This window comes from Taurulus bubalis, assembly GCF_910589615.1.
Source record: "Taurulus bubalis genome assembly, chromosome: 11".
NCBI classification, from domain to species: Eukaryota; Metazoa; Chordata; class Actinopteri; order Perciformes; family Cottidae; genus Taurulus; species Taurulus bubalis.
In genome coordinates this window covers 16,978,622-16,991,241 of record NC_136599.1, presented here as the reverse complement: position 1 = coordinate 16,991,241, position 12,620 = coordinate 16,978,622, and the positions used below count along the sequence as shown (strand labels likewise).

The following is a 12,620-nucleotide window of genomic DNA, read 5'->3' as shown; positions in this document are numbered from 1 at the left end:
TTAATATAGTTCCTATAAATGTAAAAAAATATCCACCACGACTGCAACAATTACCTGCAGTGGAAGTGTGTGGTCTTCTGCCCGTAGAATTGACAGCCGACGGTGCCACAGTCCTCAGTGGCACGAAATCTCTGGAAGCCATCGTTGATCAGCTGGGCGTTCTTTTTATGGAAGTTTTCATGGGTCATGACATCGGAGGTGCTGGTGTACACCTTGCTGCAGCCCACCTGCAAAGGAAAGCATGACAATCGAGAATCAAGATCTTGGCTCAAAGCGGACATGAAAGTTTCAGTTTGCAAGAATGGTTTTAAAAGAGCCAGCAACTAAAAGGCAACGCTTTAAAGAGATCTGGTATGCTCTGCGCTCTATAGAGATAGTGTGGTTAGAAAAATGCTAGTGGCCTAGAAATGTGTGGAAGACGGTTGTTTTCTCATGTTCACAAGTTTCAATTCAAACTCGTGAATTGAAAAGCGATCTTGTCATTGTGACAATTGGAACAAGAAAAAAAGGGACTGAAAGTGGTCACAGCAAGTAGCTGAAACTACAGTACCTTCCTGGCAAAGCTGCCTTTTAGTGTGTGACAATGCAGTCACCACGAACTTACTGTAATTCTGAGAACAAATTTGAGAGGTGGAGGGAGGGGGCAGAGGAAAGCAGATGGGAGTAGATGACTGTCTTGGTCTTTAGTTTAAAATGTTCTGGTACTCAGGAGCCCTCAGAGCCAACAGAGGGGGGAAAAAACAGGTAATGTTTGAATTAAAAGCAGCAATTGTATATCATCTCTGGCACTTTTCACCCGCACACAAACCGGGCAACTTTTCCATATTGAGTCAAACAATGAAAAAAATGCCACTCTGTTTTTTCCCCCCGCTAAATCAAGAGAGCCGATGCCAACATCTGCAGGTTCTCAGGGACTGTTAAAACAAGGGCTGAAACGTCCTAATAACAATTACGCCGTTAGAGGGGTTTAAAAGAGAATATATCTCCAGCCATCCTCCACTGCGCTGCTGCCCTGTCGGCGAGGAAGCTCTCGGCACAATGACACATTGAAAATAAGCAGATGTGAAAAAAATTAAACAAATCCAGAAGGGGGAATAATCTTCAACTGGCTGCTTGGTACTAAAAGATGAAAAATGTGTAGTTTATATAAACACCTTACTGAATTTTATCCATGCCAATTAAGGAGCGAGAGAGTGAAGAGGTGGGGAAAGCACAAGCAGCCTCACGTGTATTCTCACGTTTTTTTATTTAGATTTTCTATTATTTACTTTAGGACACGTTTGTCCAAACTTCTCTTTGAAGACCCTTTGGTGTAAATGGAAAAAGTGTGGAACTTTAATTCCATTTCACGTAGGTAAACTGTGTGGCTCTCAAACATCCTGTCGTCGTGTTACGAGCGGCCAGACTGCCCAGATGCAGGCATCGTCTATATCATGATGTCTGCTACTCCTTTTCCCCACCTGCCTTATCCGGTTTTAAAAATGATTTCACTGCTGAAAACCGTTGTTTTAAGGCTCTTAATGGACACAGAATCAGGCTTTAGGCTCGAGATGGACTCTGGTTTACTAACAGTCACCTTTATTGTGGCTCTGGAACGTAAACTTATTGATGAATTATATTTCACATTTTTGTATTTGCATAGCTGAGTTGTGGGTTGTTTGTACTGTATGTATTGCCTTAGCATGTGTGACCATATTTGCAGATATTTTTCTGTTTCCATGTCTGTGTGCATGAGTGCTGACTGCACGTATTTGTGGGTTTGTTGTAGGTATGTGCGTAGGTGGAGGAGGAGCTGTGAGTCTTTGTAGTGTACCTGCATGCAGTGGTAATGGGTGCTTTTTCCATTGAGGTGGCAGCCATGGTAGTAGACACTGCAGTCGTCCAGAGGGCTGAAGCGCATGAAGCCATGCTGCAGAGAGTTGTCCCTCTTCTTGTGCATGTTGTAGTGCCTGATTACATCCTGCTTACTGGTAAACCTCTGCAAAAGGGGAGAGGGAAAATGTGTGGCAACAGGTTGGCGTTTATTTAAACCAGTCATAGAATCAGCAACAAGTCATTTTATCTCTGTGGAAGCAGCAGCTGCAGCAAGCAGGAGCCAATTGGCAGTTGGGGAGGGCTGTGCCGACTGCAATGGAGAGGGCCAGGATGTCTTTAAGATGATGCGTTCTGTGGTTATTGATTTACTTTGCATATCTCAAAAGTTGTGTTCTATCCAAATGCAGCACCAAAGGCTCTGGGACTTTCTGAGTGCAGGAGAAGCTTCCACATGGAACATGAAGTGTGTTCCCCATACCCCCACTGTCTCGACATGATTTTTTTTCCCCTTCCACCAAAACATTTTTTTTTTAATTAAGATGAATCAATTGACATGCAAGATCACAGTTCTGATGTTTCTGTCTCTGGAAGAATTATGTTCCATGCAGATGGTTTCTCAGACATGCACAGGGGAAAACAGAAGACAACAGGAACAAACAAACAAACAAACAAACAAACAAGTGAACCAAAAAACGTTTTCCCTTTTAATTCGCCGAGATATGATTTTTTAATTAAAGCGTTTGCACTCGCTTTTGGTGCAGGCTTCGCCTGTAATGATGAGTGAATATGCTAAGAGACCCGCCTTCTAAAATTAATAAATAAAAAATCCCTCCCACACCTAGGAGTCAGGAAGGGAAACCAGAAAAGTCACTCCACAGAGACTAGCATCAACCAAATCTGCTGTAATTGGGCTTAAGCTGATGTTACAGAAACGTAACAGGAGAAGTGCAAATCAATGAGACAGTTATGTCTTCAATGCATATTTATCTCCAGTTGAGGGAAAAACATCAGAAAGAACTATTCTAAAAAGCAACTAATTACTGGACAAAGTAGGGTAATTGCTTTGTGTCATGTGCTCCACTCCGCTAAAGTAAAAAGCTAAGATCTCACACAGCCGTTCATTCTCTTGCTCTTGGCCTGTTTTCCACTGCATATTTCTGAGATGTTTGACTCCTGGAGGAGCAAACACTTCATTAGGATTTTCTTTTTAATCTAATTAATGAATGCAGTGGATTCATCGCTTTTTGAACAATTTTCCTGAAAGCTCCTGAGCACAGGCCTGGGCTTTGGGCTTGCTGGTATCTAATGGTTAATGATGACCAGAAGATAAGTTGAGCTGCGGTCATGGTACATTCGATCCATCAAGCTGTCCAAAATAGGCCACGGAGAGAGCTGACTGGGAAAAAGATCTAATTTTCAGTTGAGTGGCGATGAAGGTTGGGAGCCACTTGCTACATTTATTTTAGGATTCCCACTAGTGTGGCAAGATGCACACTCTCCCTCATGTACAAGCCCATGAAAGGAGAATGTTAAGACTCAGCCAATAGCCCGCAGGCTGGTAGTGGGATAATATTCCAGGAGTGTGTGTCATGTAACATTTCATGAGTTATCGCTTCGAAAGGGGCCACTCGTCACTGCCTGCTTCTTCTTTTTTTTCTTCTTTTTTTCAGGGTATTGACATCCCAGCGAGCTGGCTTGCAAAGCATATCTGTGTTTCCACGCAACGCACAAGCAACAGAGAAATGCGGACCTGACCATGGAAATTGCCATGATAACCTGAACTAACACTCTAAATAATGACATGAAATGATTTTCCTTTGTATTCCTCCAAGAATGTGTCCAATCAGACTGTGAAGTAGGGATTCATGCAGAAAATGAAAGCTTAGATCCGTAATGCTTTTCACCACATAAACAATATTTATCGAGCGGTAATCTCTCTTGATCAGGAGTAGACAAAGGAGATTACAGATGAAGATGGCTTAATTCAGATAACTGTAAGGAAAGGAAAACACACACACGGCTCACGCTGTGCATGGATTTTTGAAATATTTGACAAATCTTCCTGTGTTTGCCTAACTCTCTCCGGCCATATGCTACAGCAAACAAAAGGCCTGTATTATGATCTGCGTTGGGTTTTTTCTCTTTCCTGTGCCATACATGACAACTCCTGGGACCACGACGAGATTAATAACGTGGAAGGGGATTAAAGACAGGCCCCCAGTCACTGGCAGATGTCTTTAGAAAAAAATAACACATAGATAAAAAAAGAGGCATGTTTCAAGCATATTTACAATAACCCTTGTGATAAAAGGCCAACTGCCAAAGACCAACTGTGCCTAGAAGACCCCGGCATACTGAGCGGATGTGCACACTCGGCAGATTAAAGGCCAGCAAACCTTTCATCTGCGTAGACTTTGGCCGGGTGGGACCTCACTAATGAAAAGATTACACATTATCCTGTTTGTCTATCCTGGGATCACCACATCTCCTTTTGTCATGGAGGAAGAGACGGTGCTTAGCTTCAAGTCACCTAACGTAACCTTGCAACTTCATCTAGTGGGGGATGACTAGCTTCTCCCAAAGTGAGGGTGGCACGTTTACCTTTCGTCTCACTTCTCTCGTCGTGTGAGAATCAAAACTAAAGCTTGCAGCATACAGGGCAAAATGTGTATTTGAGGGATGCTCAAAAAAAGTTGTAAGGTACTCACGCTCACCTGGTAGTTACACTCAGGGTCCATGCAGTGGTAATGCTCTCTGTACTGGTAGGCACAGTGCACGTGTCCACAGTGTTGACTTCCGGAGAACCTGAAAACCAAGTTGCAGGACACAATTAGATACTTTTGAACAGCCACACAGAGCAGGGAATGAAGCACGATCGCACGGAGAAGAGTCGTGGGGTGGAAAAAGCTGGATGACGAAGCAGCTCAGGAATATGTCAGTGTGATTTGAAAATAATTAACGGCAAATCAAGAATGATTAGTGAAGAAATTATCTGAAATACCAGGAAGAGCACAGAAGAAAAACAGGCGAAGGAGCTCTCAAAGGCATTCTGCTCATCTCACCTTCAAAGTAACACCACTCACACCTTCAAACTGACTTCTGCTTTCCACACTGCTGCAACAATTTACCCGTCTGTCACACCAATTTCAGCCAAATTAGCTCCATTTATTTCCAAAGCAGCCATAAGAGACACTTATTACACTGAAACCCTTTCCCCCGACACGCATACACACACCCACTCAAGGACCGGGAAGCCCATGACTACTTTATTTCTCAGCACTGTGAAAACCCTCGTCAAATCAATGCACAGTTATTTCAGGTTAACCACAGTTCTAGTGAGGAAAGGGTCAGGTATCATGAGATTGAGGAACAGCTCCGTCTACTTTTCACCTCAAACCCTTTCACCGTCTCCTCTGGAGTCCAAAAAGAACTACAGATCTTAGTCTGGCGCTGCTTGCTACAGTACAGACACTTTTACGGTGGTGACTATAAGGCTGATGACGATGACTGTTAAAATCCTCCAATTACCAGTGAAAACACACAAATAAACATTTGCACTGCTGCTGCCAAGAGCTCCATCTGCTAGAGCAGAGGGAGAAAAGGGGGCTAAGTAATATTTTTTCCATCTCTCTTTCTGTTTTTTTCCTTGTTAGGATTATCCCAGAGCTGCATTTACAGATCACTTTGCTGAGTTCATTAAGCTAATTGAACGGCATATCCACTACTCTTTTTAAGTTGGCTGTGAGGGTGTGTGTGTGTGTGTGTGTGTGTGTGTCTGGGAAATGGTGACAGAGTTAGAGGGCGCTTTAGGAAGGTTTGATGGCTCTTTTAGAAAAGACAAAACCAGAAGTCGAACTACTACGTGTGAACACACATTAAAGGCAACATATGTCCCAACCATTAGTGTTTTCTATACTCTTCTTTCACATACATACACACACCAACACACACATTTACACTTATGCCCCCCCCCCCCCAAACCCCCTGAGACTATGGCCCACCCTTCTGCTCATTGCCCAGCTGTATCACTTTGCCTCTGGACAATTCCCACTTGCCGCGTGAGGGGGCCTAATGGGCCGCTGCTATTCAGCAGCAGATTAAATATTAATATCGCCACGATACAGAGATTGCAGCGCATCTCCAGTTACAATAGAGACACACAGATCAAAGTGCCGCGGCAATAGTGGGTGCATGAAAGCATTTAAAGAGTGAAAACTGCAACTAAACACTTCCAGGGAAGCTCTTTAAAACATCAAACTGTAGTGTGGTGAGGAGATGAAGAACTTTTTTTTTTCTCTTTTCACAAGGATTGGGTACGAGCGCGTTTACAAAGCTGTTTTTTGGTATTAGTGCGCTCTCATTAGCCCTAGCTCCAAAGAGGACCCTCCCCCGCCTCTACCTCCCCTCTCGGTGCTACATTTGCCCTTTTTATGAGCCCTCCTTTTCCATTTTTTTCCCTCCCTCCTCTTCTTTCCTTTTTCTTTTTTCCCCAACCCCAACACGGAAATTGAAACTGTATCTGGGCTTATCTGCAGCCTCCCCGTGCATCAACTGCCGAGATGTTTAGACAAATTTTATGCATTATGCAGCGCAAATATCAAAACAGTTCTTGGCAGTGCCAGCAGAAGCCTCATTAAAAATTCCTTAATTAAATCTTCTTGCAAAATGTAATCAGTCCAAGGAAGGGGTTGTGTGTGTGTGTGTGTGTGTGTGTGTGTGTGTGTGTGTGTGTGTGTGTGTGTGTGTGTGTTGAGGACGTGTGTGTATGTGTGTCTGTCAGTGCCAAGGCTTTGATTTGTGCCCTTCATGTTATGGCTTGGAGAAGTAATCATTAACGCCAAAGCCACTTTGGCTTTTCAAATGCTGTTTTTCTTTCTTTTTAAACGGAATAAACAAACAAATGATAATCACCTTTCTAGTGTCGGCTCAAAATGAATCCGGAATGGGGGACATTGTTCAGTGTCCATTGAAAAGCAAGATACCTCCCTTCCCCTGATGTTTTTGTCTCTGTTGGTGTGAATGACAGACTTTTTAGATCAGTCAGTTCCTCGTGTGTTCAACAATAAGCAGAGAACTCAAGAAGAACCCGGCCTAAGCTCATATCCTCTCTGTGCCAGTCATTGCTAACAGTACATAGTTTCTCAGAATTATGCCCTCAATGTTTTAGTGCTATACACACCGTGAGCATTTACTCAACCAGTTACTGTAAGCTACCATCAAACCATTTCACTTTCATTACCCCTCATCCTTCTCCTTCCTCTTTTCTTAATCAATTTACTGCACACAGAACATTCTCCTGCCAGTCTACCATCTAGTTACATCACTGAATAAAACACACCATCAGTGGATATACATATGAAAAAAAAGAAAAAGTTCATCTCAGTTTTGGGTATATTTTTTCATTGGTGTAGCACATTGAGGGATTTGCATACCTGGCAATATATTTCTGGTAGAGGTTGATGTCGTCGCTGGCGGGTTTATCTGGTGGCAGGCCATTCCTAATGCAACAGCAAACACAAAAGAGACAGGATTAATGGTGTGGTCGGGCTGCCTGTTGTTAATAAAAACAAACTGACACAATATTTACTTACAAGCCGCTGCCAAACTTCGGACTATCAATATACATTTACTTGTGGCATAAGAGCGTTTTCATGTGCCGTATGAATCAGGGATGGAATGCGCACACTTTGATGCATGGTCTCCCAACCAATGAAAGGCAAAATGCAGGAGCAAAGGGACATTAATCTTTTATGGGGGCATTTTGGTGAGTGCTCATATGCAAAACTGGATAATGTGGATGTGGAAGGAAAGCTCTGAAAAGGTCTTTTCTGGTATTCTCCAAGGGCCTTAATGCCGATGTCAAGTTGTCTCCAATCAGTCTGAACAACGATGGAGGACAACACTGCAGCTTCAAATGCATATGGCGCAAACTAATTGATCGGTTTCACTCATTCCGATTCAATTAAAAATAAGAAATCAAGAAGGATTCATCACATTGCAGTGGCGTGGGCTTTTTGTCACCTGTGATGTGGTTGCCTTCATGAAGCTGGTCGCAGTGACAGTCGTAATACAGTATTGGTTCTGCTTGCTCCCTCTCAGAAATGGCATTTAGCTTCATGTGAGCAGCTCCACACGGGGGATGACCTGAGGTTAATCTGGCCCAGAGGGGAGGATGCACTGCCAGACATTCTCACTAGCACACCCCCCTCTCTCCTCCCTGTATACAAGCACTAGACTGGGTCAGTTAGCCAAGCTTGCAGCTCCACTGAGCCCCAACCTGACAAAGGCCAAAGCCTGAGGGAGAAGTGCCAGAGGGCTCTTGAACAGTGTCTTTGATAGGTCTTGACTAACTAGAGACAAGGTCAAAACCAATCAAACAGACTCTGGGAGCTGTTTCCTACTAGTAGTGCACACAACTGTAGGCTAGCTCCCCAAACCCCTCGTTTGCTTCCTTTAAAGTGCACTCGTCAGGCAGTGTAGAGTCGGCCCCTGTGACTCGCCGGGAGGTTAGTCATGGCTCCAAAGTAATTAAAGGGAGAGTTGTTACACCCTAGCCAAACGAAAGAAGTCAGTCACTTTGCGATGACTGTGCTAAATCAGTCTCCGCGGAGTGCTACAGCGAGTAAACACTTCATGTGCCTTCGCAACTCATCATGTCGTGGATCTATTGGGCACGATGCGCTATTTCACACTACATTCCTGTTGGCTGCTGTGGAGGTAGCAATTACCTTTGCGTTAGGCTAACTGACTCACGGTAGCAGTTAAGCGTATGTGAGCTTCACATTGGCTCCGAGGTGTTCCACAGGACCTTGGGATCTTTTCAATCCACCAATAAACTTTAAATTGGAATTTTAATGGATGGGTTGTACTTTTTATTAACGGATTTTAAGAGGTACGCATTGTTTTCATGCAAATAACTTGTTCAGTATGCCATCAAATATTTTTTTGTCAAAGTGAAATGTATGAAATTATTTTCCCCCTTGATTCCACTTATCTAGTCATATAGGCCACACCCATTTTCGGCATCACAGATTTCCCCCAATTTTTAAACTTCTGCGTTATCTATGTGCATTTTGAATCAGATAAAAAACGCATTAAACTAATAAAAAGCATTGCGTATGCGTTCTCTAAATGCTTTCTAGTTTCATATGATAATGTTTGAGCAGACTTACTTAACAGAGGACACAGTGCCTGTGGTGATGGAGTCAGTCTTGGAAAAGCTGGACTTCAGGTAGTCAGCGGCATTGAAGCTTATTTGTCCTGACTGGTCCATTGTGAGCCCTGGGGCGATGCTGGCCCCGGCTGCACCCACAGTGGGGACCCCAGGAGCGCCTGGGTTCCCTGGTGCTGTAGTGAGGGCATTGGGCATCATTGAGGCCTCTGGATTTCCTGGCATCAGCTTCTGAATTGTTCTGATGTCATACTTCGAAGGGCGGCCCACTTTGCAAGTCTTGAAGGCTATGGCCCCGCCCATGTCGGGGTTGCCCTCACCAGGCTTGAAGAGGTGCAGAAACTTGACGTTCTCGAGGTCGTACTTGGAGGGTCGCTTGTAAGCAGTACCGTTCTGCTGCTGTAGACTTTCGCCCATCTTCAGCTTCTGAATAAAGAAATCATACTTGGAGGCTCGAGACGCCATGTTCTGGATGTGAGACGGATTCGGTGGCTGAGAAGCACCCAGCTGAGGTCCTCCTGGCTGTTTGTGGTCTAGGCTGGGGGGGTAGATCTGTGCCTCGGCCCCCGGGAGGCACCCAGAGGTCTGGAGCATGGTAGCGCTCTTGTCTTGGGCCAGTTTTGGGTTGAGGTCGTCTGGTTTTGGTGGGGAAGCATGCATGGGCCAAGGAAGGGTCTCGCCGGCTTTTAGCTTACGGATGTACTCTTCGTACTTTGAGAAGCGGGCACGCCGTGAGGCCTCCTCACTGCTGAGGGATGAGGGGTCTGAGGTAGCGGCTTTGAGCTTCTCAAAGCTGATCTTCTTGGTCAGCTCATCCCTTACCTGCTGGTCATCATAACCGAACATTCCCAAAAATTCATTCATGGTGTTGGCTGCATAGTCTCGCAGGGCAGATGCTTCTCCTGCACAGAGAAAGAGGAGAGTCATGAGCTCCTATGTAAGAGATATTTTCCTTTTAAAGCTACTACAAACAACGTTGCTCGAGACATGTAAATCAGTGGCCAAATTCCCGTCAGTCAATCAGTCCACCAAATGGTGCTCTCTCGCTTCACATTGACTGATTCTCACTCGACAAGTGTTTCACTATCGCCATGCTGTGTAGCTGAAGAGGATAGTCAACAATGTACGGTTTTGTTTGGCATCAAATGCCTCTGTTACAAATGGAGGAATCTGTGGAAAATATATTTTGTTAGCACAATTATTAAAACAACCTTCCTCTCATATTATGGTGAACACACTGCATTATGATAACATAGCCCACTAAACCTAAATATACTACATTATAGTCTATCTCTTGAACCATAACTGCTTACAATCAATGTCATATGGCTATACCTGTTGTTTCTAAACTGTAGTACATTTAAAAACAGGAAAAGGGATTCTAGAGCAGCGGCTACCCGGTACATCTCTGTGCATTCATGTGTCTACAAGCAAGCAGTCTGAGGCAATGCTCTTCCTGTTTTGGTTGTACTAGAAGTCAGTCCTGCACAATCTGCAAGTGACTGTACCAAAGGAGACCCTGAATAAACACACTTCTTCTGATTTTCTATTTGTATTATGTTATGCCATCAACATTTATTAGAGAATCACCTTGATATTAGAAAATTGAATAACATATTGAGTACATATTTTACATGTAAGAGCAGGAGATCTTGGTAAGAGATCACATTTGAGATTATAGGGGAATCTATTGGGGGAAATTGTTTATACAACTTCTTCGAAACGAAGTAACACCATCAGCTCACTTCACCACATATTTTTACATGATGAGTGATGCTGCACAATTTGAAAATGACATAATCATAACTGCTATCTTCCAGAAAGTGACGGCATGTTAAGTGCAATTCATAATCCTCGAAGCTCGGTGCAAGGCATTTGAAAATAACATGATTATTGTGTCACCTTTAAGAGCTAAAAGAATGAATCCTTTCCCCTTTTCACACATTTGTGAACTGAAACATCCCTTTCATTTTAAGAGTCCATTCAATTGGACAACTTCCCCAAGGACACAGGCGAAATATTGTCAATGTATAGTTTAATTGCATTATGTGGAGATTAATTCTGGCCCATTAACTTTCATCCAGGTTAGTGCAAGAGGTCAGAGAGTGGGGAAAAGGGAAACATGATTTTGCCTGAAAGCAGTGGAGGGACAAAAAAGAGAGAGGAAAGGGTACGTGAGAGAGAAATGAGGCAGTTGTGTTGTGCTTATCCGACTCGACTCCATAAATCTCAGTTTGCATGTGAGGCAGGATACCAGAACACTGACATGGTATTAATGTACCAGATGATGATTTCACCTGGGTCATGTTAAAGCTTTGGCCTTCTTAACTCATCTTTGGCACGGTCACAGGACCAGGGTCAAAAACCTTCTTTTTTTTAAATAAAAAAATGTTTTTCACATCATATCACCATCAAAACATGAGCTGGTGAGAATTAATACCGCCTACCACCCGGGTAATTAATACGTAAATATTTCAGCACTTGTCTCAGATTTCTCAGTTATTGCTAAATCAGTCTCTGTGCCCTGCTTTTCACATCTCCCACGGAGCATGTAAAATAATCCCCAAATTTCCATTCACTGCGTTGGGGTTGCTCCTCTGCGCAGTGGATCAGTATGAAAGATTATCCGGTGGATCGAAAGGGCATGACAATTTAACAGAAATGGATCATGTATTTGAGAGGAAATGCCTCACATATCTTTTCATCAAATCTCCCATGTTTTCACATGTACCGAAACCGAGTGAAATATTGTATATTGTAGAGTATTTTCTGCAGGGTACAAAATGAATTTAACATTTTGAACATGTCCACTCAAGATGTAATTTGTCTAAACATTCTTCTCATTTGATTTAGGTGTTGATAACCTGAGTGCTTGGCTGGATTAGACTGCTCCTTTATGTGTAAGGGTACCTCAGGTCACAGTATATCATATAGCTCTAAAGTTAGGACAGCCCCCGTATCAGAAAAGTCAGAAAATGGAACTACACATACTGACTGAGGGATGGTATTTAAAAAGAGCAAAGCAGAATAAATGGAAATCATATTTAGAAAAAATCATATTTAGAAAATGTCTCTATATATATATATATATATATATATATAAATAATATATATATATATATTATATATATATATATATATATATATATATTATATATAGATTATTTTTGTGTCAAGGCTGGTTCTGTATTGAATGGGAATGGATTAATCTCTGTCAACTTTTGCTTTGGAGTAGGTTTCAAAATTAAATAAAACATCTTTAATTTTTGTTGCAGAGTCAATTGCTAATTACTGCAGAGAGACTAGTGGTTTCTGTCATGGGAGCACCGGCACCTCTTTTTTTTCATATTCTATTTGCTTACGGTTTTATCATCACCTTCTCTAAAAAAACTTATCCAAGTCTCTTTATTCATCAGCGGAGCCATGTGGCCTGCTATCAACGAAAAGGCAAATGATTGGACTTGAAAGGATTATGACTGGAACTGACAGGAGATAACCTTTCTAAAACACCATGTAAATGAGTTTTCTACTCGAGCCCTATCTGGTTTCCTTTTAATGATGCCATGTGACACCAGGTGGGAAACTGTGTACGGGTTACGGTGAGATTGGCCCCTCCACTAATGCTACCACCCAA

General features: G+C 42.9%; 1 protein-coding gene across 1 annotated transcript in view; it reads right to left on the bottom strand.

Annotated features, from left to right (window-relative positions):
- Positions 1-12,620, bottom strand: part of casz1 (castor zinc finger 1) — a 46,403-nt gene that overhangs the window by 16,594 nt on the left and 17,189 nt on the right. Inside the window, exons 3-7 of the mRNA XM_079226731.1 lie at positions 8,988-9,888; positions 7,248-7,313; positions 4,530-4,620; positions 1,814-1,978; positions 55-227 (exon numbers count right to left, since the gene is read on the bottom strand). Coding sequence (XP_079082857.1) covers positions 55-227; positions 1,814-1,978; positions 4,530-4,620; positions 7,248-7,313; positions 8,988-9,888 — 1,396 coding nt within the window. The remainder of the gene's footprint in view (positions 1-54; positions 228-1,813; positions 1,979-4,529; positions 4,621-7,247; positions 7,314-8,987; positions 9,889-12,620) is intronic.